The 23,789-nt window shown below is 41.4% G+C and overlaps 1 protein-coding gene across 1 annotated transcript in view; it reads right to left on the bottom strand.

The window, feature by feature from the left end:
• Positions 1-457: 457 nt before the first annotated feature.
• The window catches only part of slc18a2 (solute carrier family 18 member 2), a 61,015-nt gene continuing 37,683 nt past the window's right edge, over positions 458-23,789 (bottom strand). Inside the window, exons 12-16 of the mRNA XM_060934804.1 lie at positions 18,992-19,043; positions 14,259-14,322; positions 12,516-12,635; positions 10,463-10,596; positions 458-882 (exon numbers count right to left, since the gene is read on the bottom strand). Coding sequence (XP_060790787.1) covers positions 778-882; positions 10,463-10,596; positions 12,516-12,635; positions 14,259-14,322; positions 18,992-19,043 — 475 coding nt within the window. The 3' untranslated portion in view covers positions 458-777. The remainder of the gene's footprint in view (positions 883-10,462; positions 10,597-12,515; positions 12,636-14,258; positions 14,323-18,991; positions 19,044-23,789) is intronic.

The raw sequence follows: 23,789 nt of genomic DNA, 5'->3' as shown, positions 1-23,789 counted from the left end.
GTCGAAACATGTCAGGTAAAGGTAAAAAGCTTTTACATGTCTGAAACAAAAGAAAAATTCATTATTTTGAGAAAGTAAGTTGTATCCACAATATGGTGGATTTTAAATTAGTTATCTTTGTAAACTGAAGAACATAAATGTTTGTTGTAGATAAATATACAAGATCACAATATTCTACAATGCTAACGAAGATAATTTGATAGTAACGTGATGTTTGAATGAACTAGGGGCAGGAAAAAAAATCCCAATATGATAACCTTAGAACATAATACCAAGGTTTTTGGTACGTGAACAACTACAATACAACTAAATAATTTAAATTATTTATGTAAATGGATTCCTTAAAACAATGTGGAAATATTGTTTTCTCTGATTTATTTGCCAGATGTTTGTTCTTTAAAAACAAAACAATTTTTCCCCTTATCTCAGTATCTCTCATCCTGCATATCGTCCCACCCTTAATAGAAATAAAAGTGTCTTGTATCCTTGCTGGTGGCTTTAAAGACCCTATTTCTGAAAGATTGGCCCCACTGTGTGTGTAGCTAAGGCTGTTGGTTTGATTCGACGTGCCACTTTCATGCTAAATTTAAAGGACAATGACAACAGCTTTGGTTTCAGCAGAAGTGTCAGGGATGTATCCTCATAAAAATCAGCCACATGGTTCTGTTAAAAGTCACTATTCACCCTTTTGATACAGCAAAATAAACTCTAGAAGGGCACATACACAGCTAGGGGTCATGGGGTCAAAAGTCGAGGTCTGACAGCCGGTAAAGGCATCTACTCTGGACTGTCCAAGTCCATATCGTCTCCCATCTGATAGCTGGAGCCCTGGGTGGAGTAGGAACGTGCCCTCATCGAACAATTGACATTCATCAGGATGGCCTGAGAGAGAGAGAGAGAGAGAGAGAGAGAGGGGAGGGGGGAAACCAGTCATTTATGTGATAATGAGATTAATTTTTAGATGTATACATTTTATCAAGTTTCATAGGGCTTTATTATTTCAGATCTTACAAAAACACAGCAGCAGTACAGCATTATTTAATATTCACTGATTATATTTCACAGTTATTCCATGAAATCGAGTCGTACATGAGCTGATGGGTGACGAGGCGCGTAGCACCGAGTTGTCTATAATCCATGTATGATGAGATTGAGTGGAATAATTGTTTTATTCTCTCCACATTCACTGGATTTTGAGAAAAACAGCATTTTTATTTTTTGCAAATTCGATAAATAAAAACTATATACAAAACATCCAACAAAATCATTTCCACTTAGAATGTAAACAAACCGACGAAATGATGGGAACAATTTGTGAAAAATGCAATAATAATTCTTGAAAAGTAAAAAAAAAAGATACGTTCTTACTATCAAATACTTTTATTCCATATATATATATATATATATATATATATATGGCGGCACGGTGGTGTAGTGGTTAGCACTGTCGCCTCACAGCAAGAAGGTCCGGGTTCGAGCCCCGTGGCCGGCGAGGGCCTTTCTGTGCGGAGTTTGCATGTTCTCCCCGTGTCCGCGTGGGTTTCCTCCGGGTGCTCCGGTTTCCCCCACAGTCCAAAGACATGCAGGTTAGGTTAACTGGTGACTCTAAATTGAGCGTAGGTGTGAATGTGAGTGTGAATGGTTGTCTGTGTCTATGTGTCAGCCCTGTGATGACCTGGCGACTTGTCCAGGGTGAACCCCGCCTTTCACCCGTAGTCAGCTGGGATAGGCTCCAGCTCGCCTGCGACCCTGTAGAACAGGATAAAGCGGCTACAGATAATGAGATGAGATATATATATAATTTTTTTTTTTTGGGGGGGGGTTGTTTTCAAGTAGAGTTTTTATTTCATCCTCGGTTGGTTCAGCAACACGCTCCGCTATTTTGTTTTTCTCTACTCATGGTATATGAGCTGATATCCGAGTAGTAGAGTAGCCAATCAGAGCGTGCGATTGCTCATATCCAGTGAATGTAGATAGAATAAAAAGTAATGTGCAAAATTCTTAGTCACGCCTAAAGAAATTCTGTTATGCTCCATTTTTGTCACACACTACATGAATTCAACCTGATTTTGACACCGTTTTGGCGTGGCCGAAAAATATTTCCAGTGTCAGACCCAAATACGGGGGGACCCATGGCCAAAAGGTTAGAGAAGTACAATCCCGATTCCCAAAAAGTTGGGACAAAGTACAAATTGTAAATAAAAACGGAATGCAATAATTTACAAATCTCAAAAACTGATATTGTATTCACAATAGAACATAGACAACATATCAAATGTCGAAAGTGAGACATTTTGAAATTTCATGCCAAATATTGGCTCATTTGAAATTTCATGACAGCAACACATCTCAAAAAAGTTGGGACAGGGGCAATAAGAGGCTGGAAAAGTTAAAGGTACAAAAAAGGAACAGCTGGAGGACCAAATTGCAACTCATTAGGTCAACTGGCAATAGGTCATTAACATGACTGGGTATAAAAAGAGCATCTTGGAGTGGCAGCGGCTCTCAGAAGTAAAGATGGGAAGAGGATCACCAATCCCCCTAATTCTGCGCCGACAAATAGTGGAACAATATCAGAAAGGAGTTCGACAGTGTAAAATTGCAAAGAGTTTGAACATATCATCATCTACAGTGCATAATATCATCAAAAGATTCAGAGAATCTGGAAGAATCTCTGTGCGTAAGGGTCAAGGCCGGAAAACCATACTGGGTGCCCGTGATCTTCGGGCCCTTAGACGGCACTGCATCACATACAGGCATGCTTCTGTATTGGAAATCACAAAATGGGCTCAGGAATATTTCCAGAGAACATTATCTGTGAACACAATTCACCGTGCCATCCGCCGTTGCCAGCTAAAACTCTATAGTTCAAAGAAGAAGCCGTATCTAAACATGATCCAGAAGCGCAGACGTCTTCTCTGGGCCAAGGCTCATTTAAAATGGACTGTGGCAAAGTGGAAAACTGTTCTGTGGTCAGACGAATCAAAATTTGAAGTTCTTTATGGAAATCAGGGACGCCGTGTCATTCGGACTAAAGAGGAGAAGGACGACCCGAGTTGTTCTCGGCGCTCAGTTCAGAAGCCTGCATCTCTGATGGTATGGGGTTGCATTAGTGCGTGTGGCATGGGCAGCTTACACATCTGGAAAGACACCATCAATGCTGAAAGGTATATCCAGGTTCTAGAGCAACATATGCTCCCATCCAGACGACGTCTCTTTCAGGGAAGACCTTGCATTTTCCAACATGACAATGCCAAACCACATACTGCATCAATTACAGCATCATGGCTGCGTAGAAGAAGGGTCCGGGTACTGAACTGGCCAGCCTGCAGTCCAGATCTTTCACCCATAGAAAACATTTGGCGCATCATAAAACGGAAGATACGACAAAAAAGACCTAAGACAGTTGAGCAACTAGAATCCTACATTAGACAAGAATGGGTTAACATTCCTATCCCTAAACTTGAGCAACTTGTCTCCTCAGTCCCCAGACGTTTACAGACTGTTGTAAAGAGAAAAGGGGATGTCTCACAGTGGGAAACATGGCCTTGTCCCAACTTTTTTGAGATGTGTTGTTGTCATGAAATTTAAAATCCCCTAATTTTTCTCTTTAAATGATACATTTTCTCAGTTTAAACATTTGATATGTCATCTATGTTCTATTCTGAATAAAATATGGAATTTTGAAACTTCCACATCATTGCATTCTGTTTTTATTTACAATTTGTACTTTGTACCAACTTTTTTGGAATCGGGGTTGTAGCTTTGGGACCAAAACGTTGTCGGTTTGATTCCCTGGACCAACCGGAATGGCTGAAGTGCCCTCGAGCAAGGCCCCTAACCCCCACCTGCCCCCCAGGCTGCTCTGGGTGTGTTGTACGTCACTCTGGATAAGAGCGTCTGCTAAATGCCTGTAATGTAATATGAATATTGGGAATGATGAATGGACCTTGTAGTGTGATTATAATTGAAGAACAGCGATGTTGCGCCGTCCGACAGAAAGTCTAACGTCAGAATTTTTTTTTTTTTTTTTTGCCAAGGTTAAAACTTTGTGTTTCCAGTCTCCTGACCAAGACATGGCAAGAATTTGGCACTATGATTAGTTAATCTGACATGATGAACATCATGAAACACATACATTGCATGTAGTCTGATTTCCAGCGTTAAGCAAAGAGGCATTTGAAAATAAAGAAGTGAAAAGTTTCTATGTATCAAAGTAACTACTGAATTGAGCTTTAAACAGTAAGGGTGTGTTCAGAACAGGGACAATGCTGTCTCAGGAGGGTGTCACAGCAAGACAACAAGGACCAATCAAAACTGATCGAACTCTCATTTCCTGTCTTCTAAGATGCTTTCAGACTGCCCATAGTATCATCAATGCTTTCTTCTTTTTCTTCTTCTGGCTATTCCCGTTAGGGGGCACCACAGCAGATAATGTCCCTTCATCTCCTCCTGTCTGCCGTATCTTCTTCCATCACACCAACCATCCTTATGTCCTCCTTCACCACATCCATAAATCTCATCTTTGCTCTTCCTCTTTTCCTTCTTGGTAACTCCATCTCCAGCATTCTTTTCCCAATATACCCTGGATCTCTCCTCTGCACACATCCAAACCGTCTCCATCTCTCCTCTCTCACTTTGTCTCCAAGTCGTCCTACGTGTCCAGTCCCTCTAATATACTCATTTCTAATCCTGTCCAACTTTATCACTCCCAGTGAGAATCTCAGCATCTTCAGCTCCGCTCCCTCCAGTTCAGCATCCTGGCTTTTTGTCAGAGCCGCTGTCTCCAAACCGTACATCACAACTCAATGCTGCCCATTACCCATAAATCTGTGTGGCAGCTCCCTCAAGCAACGGAATAAAAGAAAATGGCACATGAAGCTTCACAGAAGAGTGAATTCGTATACAAATGTAATTTTTTTAGGCTTTATTTCACTTAGATTTTTTTTTCAAGTTGCCATGAAATAAAACGTTGTACGACCTTATATCCTTATACCTTGGTTGGTTACTGTAACCAATAAAATTTGCTTTATATGATTTGTGAGGCATCAGTCAGCCAACTAGCCAATAGTGTGTTTAGTTACACGGCATGCTGACATCACGTTACCATAAATGCTATCCTAAAAAGTCATTCGAAACAAATGTCCTTAGACGAGACCTTCAGTGGAAAGTCATGTCTGATGAGAGATCTGTCGATTACAGTAGCAAGACAACAAGGCAGCAACCTTTGCTTTCAAACAGCCTGAAAACAACCATTTTTAAAAATCACATTTGCATTTAAAACTACATAAATTCTCTCAGATACACTGCTGTGAAGATTCTAAATAAATGAGCTCGTAGGCTGTTTCAGGTTTGTAGAAGAACTCAATCCAGATCTCTGCAAGTAAACCCCCCGACAGCCTCAATAATGTTTTCATCATCAGATATATTACTTCATATGATCCATTACTTACGTAACATTGTCCAAAATATTCCCTGAAAATACAATTTTTTTTCTCTTTTAACTGATACTAATTCAGTGAGCATGTACACACTCACCGGCCACTTTAATAGGAACGTGTTGTTGGTTCTAAGATCCCTGTTCTTGGCTGCAGGAGTGGAACCCAATGTGTTCTTCTGCTGTTTCATGCTGAGATGCTTTTCTGCTCACCACGGTTGTAAAGAGTGATTATATGAGTTGCTATATCCTTCCTGGCAAAAACGCTCGACCCAATCTGTCCATTCCCCTCTGACCCTCTCTTATCAACAAGGCGTTTGTTTCCACCCACAGAACTGTCGCTCACTCACTCAGTGTTTTTTGTTTTCTGCACCATTCTGTGTAAACTCTAGAGACTGTTGTGTGTGAAAACCCCAGGAGATCAGCAGCTTCTGAAATACTCAAACCAGTCCATCTGGATCAAACCAACACCCAGACCACAGTGAGAGAAAGTCACACTGTGAGATCACAATGTTTCCCGTTCTGATGTTTGAAGTGAACATTAATGAACTGAAGCTCTTGAGTTGTATCTGTGTGATTTGATGCGTTGTGCTGCTGGCGAGGGATCGGCTGATTACAGAACTGCAGAAAACAGCAGGGGGATGGGTGTCTCTAATAAAGTGGCTGGTAAGTGTATATTCAATAAACATAGGAAAGCTAAAACCTTTGCGCAGTATTCTCCATGTTTACTTAAACAAGAATTGGGGCATTTGTCAAATCTGGTCATTAATACGAATGCAAAATATGGGAACGACCTTTTCCAAGGAATGAATTTGGTGAGTTTCACTGTGGTCAGTTTTCTTGAGCACTATCACAAACCCTTTGGGAAGGTGAAAGCAACCAAAACTGCTTTTACTGTGTTGCCTCAGTGTTGGAAAGTTGAATAAAACTACAGTACACGAGAACAAATCTGGTAATACTTTCCTCCCTGTCTACTTTATCCTACACCTTTATTGTTACTTTTTAATTTGTATTTTATGCCCCAGCATTGTAATCATCTAGTCATGAAATTCAAGAAGTGGCCTTAGATTTCCATTATATGTGCATTTCTTGTAAATGAGTTTTCTGATTTTTTTTTTCTCAAAACATAAAAAATGTTTGGGGGAATCACACATCCCTTACAGGTGCAGAGGACAGAGATTAGGTTTAAAACAATAAAACTGCAATATTCCTTTAAATCAGGCAATTTCCACATTTCTGAAGGTTTCCGAATTGCTGCTTCAGTAGACAAAGCTGCTGGGCTGTGTGTAAACACGATGTGTGTAAATGTGTGTACGGGTGCGAGCGTGCGGTCGTAAATACTCTTCAGAGCCGATGTAGAGCCCTTGTTGAGAAAGAACACACGGCACGCAGCTTTGATCAGAGCGAAATGCGTGAGTCCGTTCCAATCAGCATCACTCTTTGATCTTTGCTGAAGGGCATTCTGGGCAATCTTTTGGCTCGTATCTATTACGAAACATAATTTTCCATTTCCATCATATTCAATCACGTCAGAGGCTTGAAATCAGGCTGAATAAAAACACTGGTAAAGTAGCTTTCTGCCATTTTGAAAGACTTGATGATTATTAAGATGTTTTTTTTTAAATGATCAATTAATTTATGCTTAATATGGTTGACAGCTATACAAAAAAACAAAACAAAATTAATGTTCTATCCTTAGACCTTGTAAACCCTGAAGTTCTTGAAACACATCACAGTAAAAGGTTAAACGTTGTAAAAAGTCAGCGGGTCTCAGGGAGCACTGCACTGCTCATTACCCATCAGCTTCGACGGAGCCGAACCTGAGTCCACTAGCTTTTTATTCAAAATACACTGCCAGAAATAGGGGTACAGTAGGAGTCAATTTCTGTCCCCCAAGGTACGAGCTACACTAATGTACCCCCTAGGGCTCATTATTGGACCTCAAGGTAACTATGTGTAGCTTTTTAGGGCCAAAAAGGTACGTATATGTTCCCAAGCGGTATATAAAAGGTATAAATAAGTACCTTAGAGGGTACTGACCCAGTGACAAGCTGTTGTACCCCTAAAAGTACAATAATGTACTTTATTTCCTGAGCATGTACTTAAGATATCCTGTTCTTACATTATATACTTTAATTGTTTAAAACTATATTTGATTTACATGGTAACTTTGTACAATGATGTTCTTTTCTCTGCTCTCTTGCATGAATATCCCAGTCCGATAGTGAATGAGCTACATTTAGGTAAACTATCTGCGAATAACTAACAGTAGGCAGCTAGTATGTAATTAAAACCATTAGCCAGATTTATTAGCAACTAGCAAACATTATATTGCGTCAAACCAGTAGCCAGTGTGACTATAGCATAACATATGACTACATTGTTCAAACAATTAGCCCAAGTTGCTGGCAAGTTAGATAACTTTAGGCTAACATTCCTTGTCTTTGTAAAAACATTAGCATGATATTGTTTAGAGCAGCTAGCAAGCTAGCTAGATAAATTTAGGCTCATATTTATGCAGTTAAAACTATTCTCCAGATGGCTAGAAAACTAGCATTTGACAGTACGAAGCACATTCGCAGGGTTGCCATTAAACAAGCTACTATATTTTTAAACAAGTAGCCAACGTCACTGGCAAGCTAGCAAACATTAGGCAAAGTGTTATTTAATTAAAACCATTATCCAGATTTGCTAGCAGACTAACATTAAATTTTTTAAAACCAGTAGCCAGTGTAAATTGATCAATTTAGCCAAGATTAGGCAAATAATTATAGTCTGTAAACCAGTAGCCACTCTTACTAGCAAGTCATCACGCTTCCAGATAGTTTTTTTTCTTTCTTTAATGTGATAAAAGGCTTGTCAGGATGTGCAATGCCACTAAATAATTTGGGTGCAAATAGTTTCTGTTTTTGTCCTGGGTATAAATATCTGCTGTTGGTATAGATGTGTTCTTTTTAGCTTCACAGATTTTGAACTAAAACTAGGTGTGAGGTAGGATTTTGCTTCAGGTGAACTGGCCGCTAATTCTTTCACATGATTAATGATTATTTTAAATCTGGGCAATTCCATGTAAATGTCAACCTCACCATGCAAAAATAAAGCAACATGTAATACATCAAAACCACTCCCAGAGATCTCACCTAGGCCTGTATTTTACAGATGTGAATAAGTTGAACCAATTTGTAACCAACCTAATGTGTCACTGTCAGTCTTTCTTTCTTATAATGTAAAACCCAAGCTAAAACCAACTATGATCATGTACAATTCTGTATTATTGCCACAAGCCACAGAAATGTATGCTAAAATCCACAAAACAGCAAAACAATAGCCATCCTAAATATTATTTAAGAACTTTGATAGTTTTAGCTGATATTTAGAGAGTTTTTCAAAGGGTTATGGTGGTTAAATTGCTGATTTTCTAAACATACGCCATGTCTATTTCAGACGCGTCACATCCATAACGGAATTTCGTCACATCCATAACGCTGACTTTTCCTTCCGAAACTCTGCATGAAATACAAAATATTTTAAACAAAGATTTTTTAATATTCACCTTGGACCCCTCTATCAAACGGATATCTCCATTTCGACATTAGGTTTACAATTTCACAGAGTTTGATAAAAATGTACAGTCACCCAAGAAAAGTGATACTTTTTCTGTCACATCCATAACGCATCTTTTATTGGCATTTTCTGGCATGCCCTAGATGTACTATGGGAATTGTTCTTGTTCTATCACTTCTCCAGTATGGTACAGCCTTAAAATATGCAACACCTGTTTAAATACTGGGAGACAATAAAACATGCACTGGGTCATTTGTTGCCATTTTGAGTTCAAGTGTCACGTCCATAACGCTGGAATTGCTCATATTCAGGTCTCTCGCTGTGCACAAACAAGTTTAACCATGATTTCCACATGTACACATTTGAAGATCTATATAACACACACAGTCCATATGTTTGTTCAGCCACAGTCTCTGTTTGTAGTGTCAATAATCTTTCAGCTCTATTCCTTTACTGTAAAAACCTCCACGCTGCTGCAATGAGCCTGGCTGTGGCATAGTTTAAAAAATCTGTTTGTTTTCACTTATTCACACATTATTTAACAATTACCCACTGAAGGTGAAGTGAATATCGATGAATAATAACTGAGACGAAGTTGAGGTCAAGGTTATTATTCACCAATATTCACCGAGCCTGAGGTGGATAACTGTTTTAGTATAAATACACAGGTGATGATTTGAAAAAAAAAATTGTGTTAAAAAAAATTGATTTCAATCTTCAAAAGTAGCATGTAAATGTACTAACTTTGCAGCGCAGACTTTTCACTGATCTACACCGAGTCACATAAAATACATTGTTTTGAAATCGATAAAATAAATCACAGTTCCACCTTCCCTTTGAATAGTTTTAGACCAAACTTCAGAGCAACTTTAGTGCTTTTAGGAACAGCGTTTTCTTTCATCATCTGTAATTCTTCCTCACTTACAGTGACGAAGCGATTGGACGCCATTTTGCCGAGTCGCTCGAGGTGATTATTGAGAAATAGTCCAAACCTCTCTACCAAAAAGTGCGCGCAATTTCCTATAATCACCTGCGTATTTATACTAAAATGCTGAATGCTTGATTCTGATTGGTCAATTGTAACATTCTGCTGTCTGTATTTCTGGATAACGGACACTTTGGGAACGCCATGGACCATGTTTCTTGATGATGATGACTGGCTCACTGAATATTATCCCTTACTGTTCTAATACCGAGCATCGTCAGTTGTTTAGTTTGCTACACAGGTCTATAAAAATATGTAAGGTAAACACAACTCTGTGAATTGTTGATGCATCAGGAATGCTCTCACAAAAGTGAGTTAACATTCAATGTATGTTTTCTCAATCTGTAATCCGTAATATTACTTCATAGTTTATAAGGTTTACAGGTCATAATAATAATAATAATATTATAAATAAATAAACCTGTAGAACAGCCAGTGTTTTAACCGAACACAATACCAAGTATAACAACTCTGACCATTTTCTCTTCGTTGGCTGGAGGGTTGCGGAGGAAGAAGCAAAGTGGAGCGAACAGGATGTCCACCACGCCGATGATGGTCATGAGCCACGGGAACCCAATACTGCGTGCAATAGCTCCACCGGCTGAGGGGCCTGCACCACAAAACACACTTGATTATTTTCTTGTAACGATATACCCTGAAGTGTTTTATTGCTCTTATACTAAAGCACTTCATATTTATTAAAGAGCAGTGTATCATAGTTTTTCTCCATTTATAGTTGCATTTTATGCAATAAAACTTCCGCTAGAAACAGTCGTTCCCTCACCAGCCTCTCTTGAAGTTAATAAGATGAAAAGGCAGCTTGTCATGTGACCAAGAAACTGCAAAGCTAAAAGCTGACTGTTACAAATCCCTGACGCTGGAGACTCCTAATGTAAATCACAGAAAACTTCACCATATCAACAACTGAACACGTTTTCTGAACCTGTGAAGCTTCTGAGAGCGGGGTAAGATGAGCCACTTTTTACATTTTTCATCATAACTACATGTTAAAGCCATTTTTGCTTCCAGTCTACACACCATACCAAATTTCAAAGTGTACTGTTACTATCTGAGCAAAAAATAATTGATAAGCTCTTATGGTTAGAGTGATATTACCTCTTGAAAAAAAAATGTCAAGTGGCTCAACTTACCCCATGCACGGGGTAAGATGAGCCACTGTGTGGGGTAAATTGAGCCAACACAAAACATGTTAGGTTAACAAAGTAAACAACTTTTATTATTAGAAATGCAATCAGTGAATCAAGTCAAGTCAATCAAGTGGGGGATAGGGCCGTTGCATAGAGAAGGGGAGATGAAGAGAGAGGTGATAGAACGAGATGGGATAGGGAGGGATAGATAGATGGATAGAGAGAGAGAGATATGCGTAGATAGATAGAAAGAGGGATGGTTAGAGAGGGAATGAGAGATATACTATATTATAGAAATTACTAAAACAGTAGAACAGTGCCAAAAAATCTTATTTCTTTCAGTAGGTTAAAACATTGCTAAAACATGCAGCAATCATTCCATCAATCATTTCATCATTATTCAATGTTCCAAGCATTCAAATTGCAAGGGAACACCATTTGCCTCTCCCTCCGTGCTGTCCCCCCAACAGTAAAGGGGCGGGGCAATTTTTTCACAATATCCTGTCTTGACAGGACAGCCTTATCTTTCTCTTTGAAGACAAAGGTCGGCTTTCTTGCAGAGCCATGGCATGACCGGCTTCTTTTGACAAATCTTGCCTCTATTTCGAAGACATCCAATTTGATTATCTGGCCAATGAAGAAATGCACTTTCTTCTTCCCCGTGAATTTTGCCACAACATAATCCCCCACATCTAACAACTGGTCTTCCTCATCTGATGTCTCATATATATATATATATATATATATATATATATATATATATATATATATATAATGTTGTTGTCATATATGACCAGTAAATGTGAAAACTTAAGTGTCATCCATATTGGGTAAGCTCAGCCACCAATGGGGTAAGTTGAGCCAGTGGCTCAACTTGCCCCACATCTAATGGCTCGTCTTACCCCGTGGCCACCATTTTGTAGAAAAATGCTAATAAAGGGGATTAGGCTAATCAAAATTATTTTTATTAGCATTCATATCATAGCTTAGAAAGCCACTAACTTAACCCTAATGTGTCTAAATATTATTCTACTTTTGTCTTCTCTAAATCATCTTCACTGTGGACAAACATGGAATTGACTTAGAAAGCACAAAAACACATTTTTATAAATATCTCCCTCACCTAGTTTGACATGTGGTGCTCCTCTCCACAAGTGTAAGTAAATGGTCCCGCCCCCCTTTGAATGTGGTCACATGATCACATTTGTTTACTGTTTCTTAGAAACAGGGGGTGGCTCATCTTACCCTCTGGCTCATCTTACCCCGCTCTCCCCTACCATAGATTCACTACTGCAATGGAAAGGATCATGTATTAGAACGAGGACAGTAATGTAAAGGTGTGACGTCCCCGACTGTTCTTTAGGTAAACTCCATTTCTCACCAAAAGCAAAGCCCATGCAGAAGGCTACATCAGCGATGGCGTACACACTGCCATATACAGAGACATGTCTCAGATCCACCAAGTAGCCCATGATTGGCATCATAGAGGAATCCACCATGCCTAACACACACACACACACACACACACACACACACACACACACACACACGGTAAGAATAGGATTCAATCAATCAGCTTGTGTTCAAACTAATCTGCACAGCACTTAACCAAACAAATTTGACAAATTAAAATGTAGGAGGAATAAATTTTAAAATTTCATGCTCCTTGTTTGATTTATTGAGTCATTAAATCACAAACACTGTTGCAGTAAGTTGGGACAAACCTGGTGCAGCTTTGATCTTGTGTATGTAGTCATTTAACAAAGTTTTTTTCATTTATAATAATAATAATAATAATAATAATAAGTCTGAGCTGCTCTTCTTAGGCTGCTACCCCCACGACCCAGATCTGGATAAGCGGTAGAAGATGGATGGATGGATGGATGAATAATAATAATAATAATAATAATTCTATATGTACTCTGTAACACAGTATAAGCCACTATAGAAACATATGAGACTGGTTTATTGGACACAAATTCCTCCCTGGAATATATATATATATAAAAGTTTGGAAAATAATCAGTGACATGGTGTTGAGATGCAGCCCGACATAAACCAGAGCTACCACCCTGAAGTTGATTATTTTCCAATAACATCATGTCTCGACACACTGACACTATATTATTTTAGATATTTTTGTTTCTTTTAAATACTTGATAGCACATTTTTGGGTTTTGTTTTCAAGTAGAGTTTTTAATTCGTCCTCGGTTGGTTCAGCAACACGTTCTGCCATTTTGTTTTTCTCTACTCACAGTATACGAGCTGATATCCTAGTTGTACAGTAGCCAATCAGAGCACATGATTGCTCATATCCAGTGAATGTGGAGAGAATAAAAACAGTTGTTCTCTCACCAGCCTCTATTTTAAAGTTAATAAAGCATTAAAACCCGCCTGTCATACTATTGAGAAACCAGAAAGCACAAACTCCTGAAAGCATTCCTGTGTTACAGCTTTACCTCTGACCGTTACAAAGCCAGTGCTGATACTGAAATGTCCTTCTGAAAATGCTAAATAAACATCTCCTCACAGAAAAGGTCATCATATCAACAAATACACACCTTTTAAAAATCTGTTTATGTAGCGCATCCACTATTAAAGTTCCTGTGTAAATTATTACAGCAGAAATAATAATGTTTTTGTAACAAGCGAATTAATATAAACCTGTGAATCGTCTTGCAGCTGGGCGGCACGGTGGTGTAGTGGTTAGCGCTGTCACCTCACAGCAAGAAGGTTCCGGGTTCGAACCCCGTGGCCGGCGAGGGCCTTTCTGTGTGGAGTTTGCATGTTCTCCCCGTGTCCGTGTGGGTTTCCTCCGGGTGCTCCGGTTTCCCCCACAGTCCAAAGACATGCGGTTAGGTTAATATGGGACGGCCTTGGGCTGAGGTGCCCTTGAGCGAGGCATCTAACTCCTGACTGCTCCCCGGGCACTGATAGCATGGCTGCCCACTGCTCTGGGTGTGGGTGTGTGTGTGTGCTCATTGCTCGTGTGTGTTCACTGCTTCAGGTGGGTTAAATGCAGAGAGGAAATTTCACAAGTGTGGGATGAATAAAGCTGTGCTTTCTTTCTTTTTCTGAAATGACAACTACAGAGCAATAGGAAATGACTCAACATCTTACTCACCGATTGCAAACCCAACCCCAAAGTTTGGCAGTATGAGTCCATAGATGTCTTTCGCAAAAGGCACCTGTGAAGCGACAAATACACAAAAATCCCAAATAAACAACCTGAAAACAGATTTAGCCAGTATAATGACATCCTAGTGTGATGCAATCAGCGAGAGAGCGAGAGAGAGAGAGCGAGCGATGGGATGGTTTGTCCTCCATAACCTCTACATTTGTGTTGTTTTACCCAGGCCTGTTTAAATGGCTGTTCCCAACAGCACACACACACACACACACACACACACACACACTTATACAGTAGCTATTTTAATGGAAATGCCTGACCTGATGTCTTATCTGACAGTAAGTGGCTTGGGCAGAGAGAGGCCCAGAGAGTCGGAAAGTGTTAATGGGACCATTCCTTCTCTCTCTGCTCTCAAAACTCGCTGCCTGTTTCTCCATTAATCACCAAATAATATTTGTTTTAAGGTCAAGACTAATGGCTCTTTCCAGCACTGAAAATGTATCTTAGAAAGGAAAACCTCAGAAATGAAAATATACAGTAGGTCAAGTTTTTTTCCCCTTAAAGGGGAACTGAAGGCAAATTTTTTATTATCAAAATTCTATTTTTCTCATTTTATTAAATATAGGAATGCATTTTGATCGCTATTTTGTCGCTGCTATAGCAAGTTATGAGCGTTTGAAATCTGCTCTGTAATATATCAGTCCGTATGTCAAAGCAATGGCCGTAAACGAGATTCGTTGAGACCTGTGCGAGACATCGTAGGACGGAAGTAAAATGTACAGCGCAAATCAAAGTGACCAACATCTGCCAACGTTGTCAAAAGCCGCGCGCGCCCTCTTTCGAATGCTGATGTAATCAAGCCGGAAGTTTTGTTTGTTTTGATAGCAATCAAGAAAGTTTAATAAAAGTAGGCAGTAATTGTCATTTAAACTCCATTTTTGTGCAATATTTCGTTTGGAAAACAGTTTTCAAAATGGCGGCACTGACACCTGGCTGACACTTCACGTTTCAAAGTCTCGCACAAGTCTGGTGAAGATCGCGCGGATAAGCGACGCCTGCCGTGGACCAAACGAACTAAATTCAACATGGCTAAAAACCGAACAGGCCGATAAGTATAATATTTAATTAGTTGCCAATGCGAGTCACGATATAAGGTTACTAAAACCAAAAACATAAATTGAATAACACATTAATTAAGAAATAAAGCAAGTTTAAAAATGACTTCAGTTCTCCTTTAATTCTTGTGGTTGCTCAGGAAATTCTAATCTAATATACATTCTTCAACCTGACCAGTTTTATAGAAATGTACGTGTGTGTTACTCAGTGGTAAAACCCACTGGCACCAAAGTTTTAGGAAAACATTTTATGTCTATAGACCCCTTGCACTGACATCACACTTACATTAGCAACCGTTGCTACCCTTGTCCTGGGGGACAAGAAAACTTTGTTTAAATACTGAAGACAAGTGATATTGAAGACGTCAGATGTCTGTAGTTCGAAGAAAACTATAGCTAAAAAAGCTTTACTACTGGATTACTTGGATAATGTAAGTCAGAACGAAGCAAAGCATAGATATACGTGGAAGTTAGAGTTTATTAGCGGTTATGATCTGTACAAAATTGCTCAAAACAACTGGAGTGATGATGTAGACTTGTGGCCTAGCGTTACCTACATACCGGTAGATGTTGAAATGTACTTTCTCACTGCATTTTCTTTGTTTTAATTAAAAAAAATAGCAGCTGTGGTTTGTTTACACCCGATACTAAAACTTGTAGCGTCCTAGCAACCATCGCAAAGACATGTACAAAAAGCCCAGAAACTCCTTCTTACCCGGGCAAAAATGATACAGGATTTATCTTGTAGTGTCCTGATCCCCAGATCTTTAACCCAGACACATATAAACAGTTGTTCTCCTCCATGTTCTTCCAGGTTTTCATCTGTGTGTCCGTGTAGAACGATGTCTGCAGCACCAGGGAGTCTGAGATGTCAGGGAACTCAACAGATAGATAATTTTCCAACTCGTAGGAAAAATCCTCCTTTACTAGCGTGTGAGGATCTAATCCCGTCACAAAGAGCAACTTTCTGAAGGGATCTTGACCGTGCATTGGCCTCTAAACTGCGAAAACAGTTGGAGACGGTTTCACTCGCTCTTTACATAATAACAGCCAAATCGGTTTCCCTGACCATCACTTCATTCACCGGAAGTAAACTCACAAGCAAAAGTCACATGACTGAATACAAACAACCTTATTCTATTGCAGGTTAACCACTCGCAAAGAATGACCAAAAAAACATTAACTCTGTGGGCTGTCAGTGAAGAAAATGGCGAGATGGTGTCCGTACACTGCGACTGTATGGCAGGACTTGGGGACAGCTGTTCTCAGGGGCGCCACTAGGGGGGGAAAGTTAGGACGATTCTAAGGGCCTGGCACTGACAGGGGGGCCTGTGAGGGATATTAATATTATTTTAATAGTATTGCCTTGTGTAAGTTTTTCTCATCTCATCTCATTATCTGCAGCCGCTTTATCCTGTTCTACAGGGTCGCAGGCGGGCTGGATCCTATCCCAGCTGACTACGGGCGAAAGGCGGGGTACACCCTGGACAAGTCGCCAGGTCATCACAGGGCTGACACATAGACACAGACAACCATTCACACTCACATTCACACCTACGCTCAATTTAGAGTCACCAGTTAACCTAACCTGCATGTCTTTGGACTGTGGGGGAAACCGGAGCACCCGGAGGAAACCCACGCGGACACGGGGAGAACATGCAAACTCCGCACAGAAAGGCCCTCGCCGGCCACGGGGCTCGAACCCAGGACCTTCTTGCTGTGAGGCGACAGCGCTAACCACTTGTGTAAGTTTTTGAAATAAAATATTTCATTTCATCTGTTAAAATATGCAAATTATACATGGTTATGATTTGCTATCACATTTTCCTTGAATTATTTATGAGATTGTCATTTCACCCCTCCTCCCTTTTTAGTAATGGTACAGTCTGATTGTGGGCGGGGACAGTGAACTGTGTAGCTCCGTGTGTGCACAGCGCCGCTATTAGCGCAGCTCACAGCAGCTGGCAGTTTCTCTCCGCGTGCAACAGACGTGAACATTCTAGAAGGTGCTAAGCAGGAGCAGGTGTGATGGTGGTGAGATAAATTATGAAGTCCGGATATCAAAAACAGAAGGAGAAGCAGCAGAAAGCTGAAAGGGAGAAAAAGGGTCGACAATTGGTGACTCCGTTTTTCCCAGAGAAAGCTAGCCTATTATTCACTGACACTCGATGCCATTACAGCATGCTAGCTAATGATAGACTAGCAGATTTCATTTTAACCGAGTTGGAATATCAAGACAACACTTTTCAATCAGCAGTGCAGTGTCATTTTATTTAAATACTTCACGTTTATTGCCATGGAAGATCAGATGAATGTAATGTAGAAGGTCTGCACAGAACTAGCTAAACTTGTGCAGTAAACTAGCCTACTGGGCTAACACGTGAGGTAAAATATTAGGCTCGCCTACATGACACTGGGGCTAATAACTGGTTTCAAAACTAATGAGGTGCCCTCAACATGCACAGATTCAGCCTCAGGAATAGGACCCCAGCCCTCAACCCAAATCCTAGCAGAAGGAGGTGAGCAATACAATCCATGAATAAAGGATTTAGGGTTAAAAACTATTTTAATTGCTAGGCTACAGTAAGCAGCATTAGGCTATTAAGACTTACATTAAAATGAAAAGACATTTCTTTTTTTATGAGCAACTATTCTTAGGTAACTTAGTATGGAGTTCATTCAATCAAAATGTTGATGTGTTAAATCTTGCTGGGGTACACGCTGCAGGATCAAGTGAGGAAGTGTCAGCTTTTTTTGGCTTCATCAATTGTCTTTACAAATTTGTAAGTGCCAGTCCAGAACGATGGGCCATATACAAAGAAACTACCGGCTGCTCTGTCCACAGCTTGTCTGACACTCGCTGGAGTGCAAGAATTGATGCTGTTAAACCGGCAACAGTCTATTCAGTCTAATTCTGACAGTTCTGCATTTAAAATGTTCATATACCAAATAATTGTATCACCTAAACTTGCTCGGCAGCTGATCACGTGGGTAGTAAAGTAGAAGTGCCAGCCAAAAACAGACCTCAAATTCAGTTGCTTGCACTTGAAAATTTTATGGGGGGCCCTAAATTGTAATCTTCCATAGGGCCCAAGATTTCTAGCGGCGCCCCTGGCTGTTCTCATATAGCCTCGTTGTTGTGGGCTCCAAGCCAGAGTGAAACAAAGGGATTCACTGACAGTTACAGATAAAAAGACGCACTGGGTTCTTCTTACTGCTGTGAAAAAAGTCTCCTCCTCCCGGATCAGAGATATTTCCTTTCTAAAGAAATGCCCAAGTCAAGTTCCTAAGCAACAATCAGAAGTTCAAGACTGAATACAACCTTATTCTATTCCAGGGAGATGGTAATACCTTTTATCTTCTTCTCTATTTGAATGATTGGAACAACCAAAAACAGCGCAAACATGAACCACATTTAAGACAGATTAAGCCTTACTGACAGGAAAGATGGTGTCTGGTTGTCCCCCAGGAGAAATTATCACATAATGCGTGATGTCACACGCAAGGGGTCTATTAAAACTCAGAAATATTAGATTTCTTTTCGAGGCTGAATACTATTTCCAAAAATTGTTCAACAGCAACAACAAAATGATGTGGTGTTTTTCTGCTTACACAGATAATGCTGATTCCAACCAGCAGCATTCCTATGAGAGAGCACAGCCATCTAGAGAAGAAGGGAGAGGTAAGGAGAATTAAAAACATCCTATTAAATAAACATGGGGAGAAAACAATAACCAGACATGACATGAAAGGAAATGATTGAAGAAGAGACAGAAACAGAGATGGAAAAGAGGAGGTAACGGCAACATAGGAAGAGCTACAAACCCAATGACTGCTGAGGATGCAGTGAAAGATAACAGCTTCCACTCAAAAGACAGGACATAGCTTTGGAAACAGATGAGAATGCCAGAGGGTAAACTAAAAGAGACTGCTCAATTTCCAGGAATTTTGCAGCACTTATTGTACACTGGGGCATTGAAAAGGTTTTAAAAAGACACATGCAATGGAGATCAGGTGATGGACATTACAGCAGGATGAGAGTCGAGTGAAAACTACAAAACTGTAGATTTAATAGACAGTATTCATGCATTTGTTTTAGAGCAAAATACAACCCCGATTTCAAAAAAGTTGGGATGCTGGGTAAAATGTAAATAAAAACAGAATGCAATGATTTGCCAATTTTTTTCAACCTATATTCAGTTGAACACAATACAACGACAACATATTTAATGTACAAACTGACAAATTTTATTGCTTTTTGTAAACATGCACTCATCCTGAATTTGATGCTTGCAACACATTAAAAAATGGGTACAGGGGTAACAAAAGACTGGGAAAGATGTGGAATGATTAAAAGCACCTGTTTGGAACATTCTATAATAATAATAATAATAGGCAGCACGGTGGTGTAGTGGTTATCACTGTCGCCTCACAGCAAGAAGGTCCGGGTTCAAGCCCCGTGGCCGGCGAGGGCCTTTCTGTGCGGAGTTTGCATGTTCTCCCCGTGTCCGCGTGGGTTTCCTCCGGGTGCTCCGGTTTCCCCCACAGTCCAAAGACATGCAGGTTAGGTTAACTGGTGACTCTAAATTGAGCGTAGGTGTGAATGTGAGTGTGAATGGTTGTCTGTGTCTATGTGTCAGCCCTGTGATGACCTGGCGACTTGTCCAGGGTGAACCCCGCCTTTCGCCCGTAGTCAGCTGGGATAGGCTCCAGCTTGCCTGCGACCCTGTAGGACAGGATAAAGTGGCTACAGATAATGGATGGATGGATGGATGGATGGATGGATGGATGGATGGATGATGTTTGTCCTTCAGGGTCAAAGATGACCATGACTTCAATTTGGTGGGTGGCGGTTGTGGGTCTTGAGGTGACTGATGAGGCCAATCCGGACTTTGAAGGTACACCCAAATGCTTTGCTGGGCCCGCCTTACTGCCCGTTGAACCACCAGGTGGTGGTCTCCTCCATGCAGCCTGCTGAGTCCAGTCTTTGGTGGTAATCCTGACCAGAGGGAGCAAGGGGTTGCTAGTGCTTGCTCAAGGCACCACCCCAGACTAATGGAGGGAAGGAGATGCCTTACTACTCCATTGCATGGCGGTCAAGGATGGCACACGCCCACTGCCTGAGATCTTATATAGCACCTTTCTCACACCCAATGTCGCTTTACAATTGCAAAACAAACAGGGAAAAAAGTCCACCAAAAGAGGGTCAGGATGTAACTCTATTGGCGTAGCTGCCCACAATTCCACCAAAAGGCACATGAAGGTAAATCCCACACCACCTGCACAGCTGCTGCCATGCCACCAGGCAACACCGCCCGGAACACCATGCCATGGATCCACAAAGCAAGTACAAAAGCACGGCCACGCAGAGCGTTGGGCAACCCCGATGTTAAAGACAGCAACGAGCTCACTGCAGTCCATAGTGAGCAGCACAGGCATCACCCATGGTGGACCAAGGCCTGAAGGAAATCAAGGCCCCAAACTGGGTCTGGAGCTACGCCACAACCAGCAGACAAAAATTCAAACAAAGAACAAACATCAAACCATACAAACACAAAAAGGATAAAAAGGGGAAAAAAAAAAAAGCTCTGGTGAGAAGTGGCAGCCAAAATGTGCACAGCATACTCTCAACCGGGAACAGAAGCCTACAGGTAAACAGGTTCATCGGTAATTGGAAATGCTCAGTTGTTTAGAAGGAAGGATGGGGTGAGATTCACCACTTTGTGAAAAAACTGAGTGGGCAAATAGTCCAACAGTTTAAGGACAATGTTTCTCAATGTACAATTACAAGTAATTTAGGGATTTCATCATCAACAATCCATAATATCATCAAAAGAAGAGGCTCGAAGAGTACGAGAAAGTGTGCAGATGTGAAGTAAGTCAGTGAGATACAGAGGTGCTCGGTTATGAAGTGTCTTAAAAGTGAGAAGCAGGATTTTGCAGTCAATACGGTATTTAACAGGAAGCCAGTGAAGCTGCTGGAGGACAGGAGTAATATGTTCTGCTGAAGGGGTCATGATACGAGCAGCTGAATTCTGAACCAGTTGAACTTTATGGAGGAGTTTGTGAGGAAGACCAGAGAGGATAGAGTTACAATAATCAGTGCGAGATGTAACTAAGGCATGTATAAGAATAGGTTGTATTCAGTCACGTGACGTGAATGAAGTGGTGGTCAGGGAAACTGATTTGACTACCGTTATGTAAAGAGTGAATTAAACCGTCTCCGACTATTTTCACGGTTTAGAGGCCAATGCACGGTCAAGATCCCTTCAAAAAGTTGCTCTTTGTGACGGGATTAGATCCTCACACGCTAGTAAAGAAGGATTTTTCCTACGAGTTGGAAAATTATCTATCTGTTGAGTTCCAACATCTCAGACTACCTGGTGCTGCAGACATCGTTCTACACGGACACACAGATGAAAACCTGGAAGAACATGGAGGAGAACAACTGTTTATATGTGTCTGAGTTAAAGATCTGGGGATCAGGACACTACAAGATAAATCCTGTATCGTTTTTGCCTGGGTAAGGAGGAGTTTCTGGGCTTTTTGTACATGTCTTTGCGATGGTTGCTAGGACGCTACAAGTTTTAGTATCGGCTGTAAACAAACCACAGCTGCTCGATTCCCAATCCTCCTGCTCTTCTCTTCCAGCTAAATCATTCACAAAGATCCACAGAAACCCCTTTAAAGTCCTGGGGATTGGTGAAACAGGACGGAGAAGTGATCATGGCTCGCTGTAACTGCACGGCCGGGGAAGCAGTTTCATGCTGTTAACTCGTGAGCTCTGCTTTTGTGTTTCTGTGGGTCATCTTGATTATCTTCTCTCTAGTTCAGTGTAGGAGCCCAATCTATATCATCGTCCCTGTAAAGATCGCTCAGACATCCTGATAAGTAAAGTGAAAACATGCGCGTTCATTTAGAATATGGTGACCACGATCAAACAGGAAACAAAAACACAAAAACAATGCAAGCATAGGGCAATTTAATGACTAGTGAGGCGCTCCAATGGTAGTCATGCCCTGTGAATAGTGAGCTCAGCTGACCACCACTTCATGTCTCTCATATCTAATGAGGCGGGTGTGACGTCCGATGCAACTCAACTATAGAGGTTTTCGACCCACGTGACCGTTGCCATGTCAACAAGTAGCCGGTGCCATTTTGGCGGTCACAAATATGGCGACTACCGGTAGCGATACACTGTTGATCATGACGAAGTCTCATTGTCGAGTATTTTATCCGGCCTAGATGACGCAAGTAAGAAGCGATATCACCAGAAAATCAATGATGCTGGTGTACGTGATCCGTGCATGTTACCAGGCTATCTTTTTCTGGCTTTGCAGCGCTGCAGCGCGGGTGATCTTCCTGACCTGCAGTCAGGCGTGTGGGAAATACCAGGGAAAAAACATAAAAGAAAAAGGAGCGAGATGCAGAAAACACCTTCACTATCCAGCGACGTAGGGCATTTACAGGGCGAGCAGAGGGAGAGGTATTTGCAAAAATTGAGGTTAGCAGACTTAGAGAACGACGTTTACCTGCTTCCACCAGGATTGTTCACTGACGTACGGAAGTACACGAAGCCCTCGTCTTTACCTGACTTCGGCCCACATGATCTGTATACCTATGTCGTTAAAAACCAGGCTGGGTAACATGCCTACATCAGCGGGTCGTCCCTGGAGCCAGTGGTCGCCATCTTATTACAGCTAAGGTTTGTTCACATTTTCATTTACTTTCGGTCCTCAGGATAAACAAAATGTTATTAAATGTCACTGAAATAACTTCTTAGTCTGTTGAGACATGGCCCGTTATAAATTTGCTGTTACCAGGCAATGACCAAGAACTGTATTATTAGGGTCGGTGTAGTTGTAGCAGTGTACTAGCAGCTAGCTGTTAGCACTAGCTAATGTCAACAGCATAGTAGCTAGTATGTTACTGTAGCAATGTTTACGTTCAGTCATTTGGATGACTGTTAAAACCTTTCAGTCTCAAGTTTTTCCTTTACTGGATTTACTAGTTTACTGAGCTAGCACGCTAGCTCGGGCAGGCTGGGAGCGAGCGCGCTAGCTCGGGCAGGCTGGGATCGAGTGCGCTAGCTCGGGCAGGCTGGGATCGAGTGCGCTAGCTCGGGCAGGCTGGGAGCGAGCGCGCTAGCTCGGGCAGGCTGGGAGCGAGCGCGCTAGCTCGGGCAGGCTGGGAGCGAGCGCGCTAGCTCGGGCAGGCTGGGAGCGAGCGCGCTAGCTCGGGCAGGCTGGGATCGAGTGCGCTAGCTCGGGCAGGCTGGGAGCGAGCGCGCTAGCTCGGGCAGGCTGGGAGCGAGCGCGCTAGCTCGGGCAGGCTGGGATCGAGTGTGCTAGCTCGGGCAGGCTGGGAGCGAGCGCGCTAGCTCGGGCAGGCTGGGATCGAGTGCGCTAGC

Source organism: Neoarius graeffei, chromosome 11 (assembly GCF_027579695.1).
Source record: "Neoarius graeffei isolate fNeoGra1 chromosome 11, fNeoGra1.pri, whole genome shotgun sequence".
Lineage (NCBI taxonomy): Eukaryota > Metazoa > Chordata > Actinopteri > Siluriformes > Ariidae > Neoarius > Neoarius graeffei.
The sequence above is the reverse complement of the archived record's forward strand: the minus strand, read 5'-3'. Positions and strand labels throughout refer to the sequence as shown.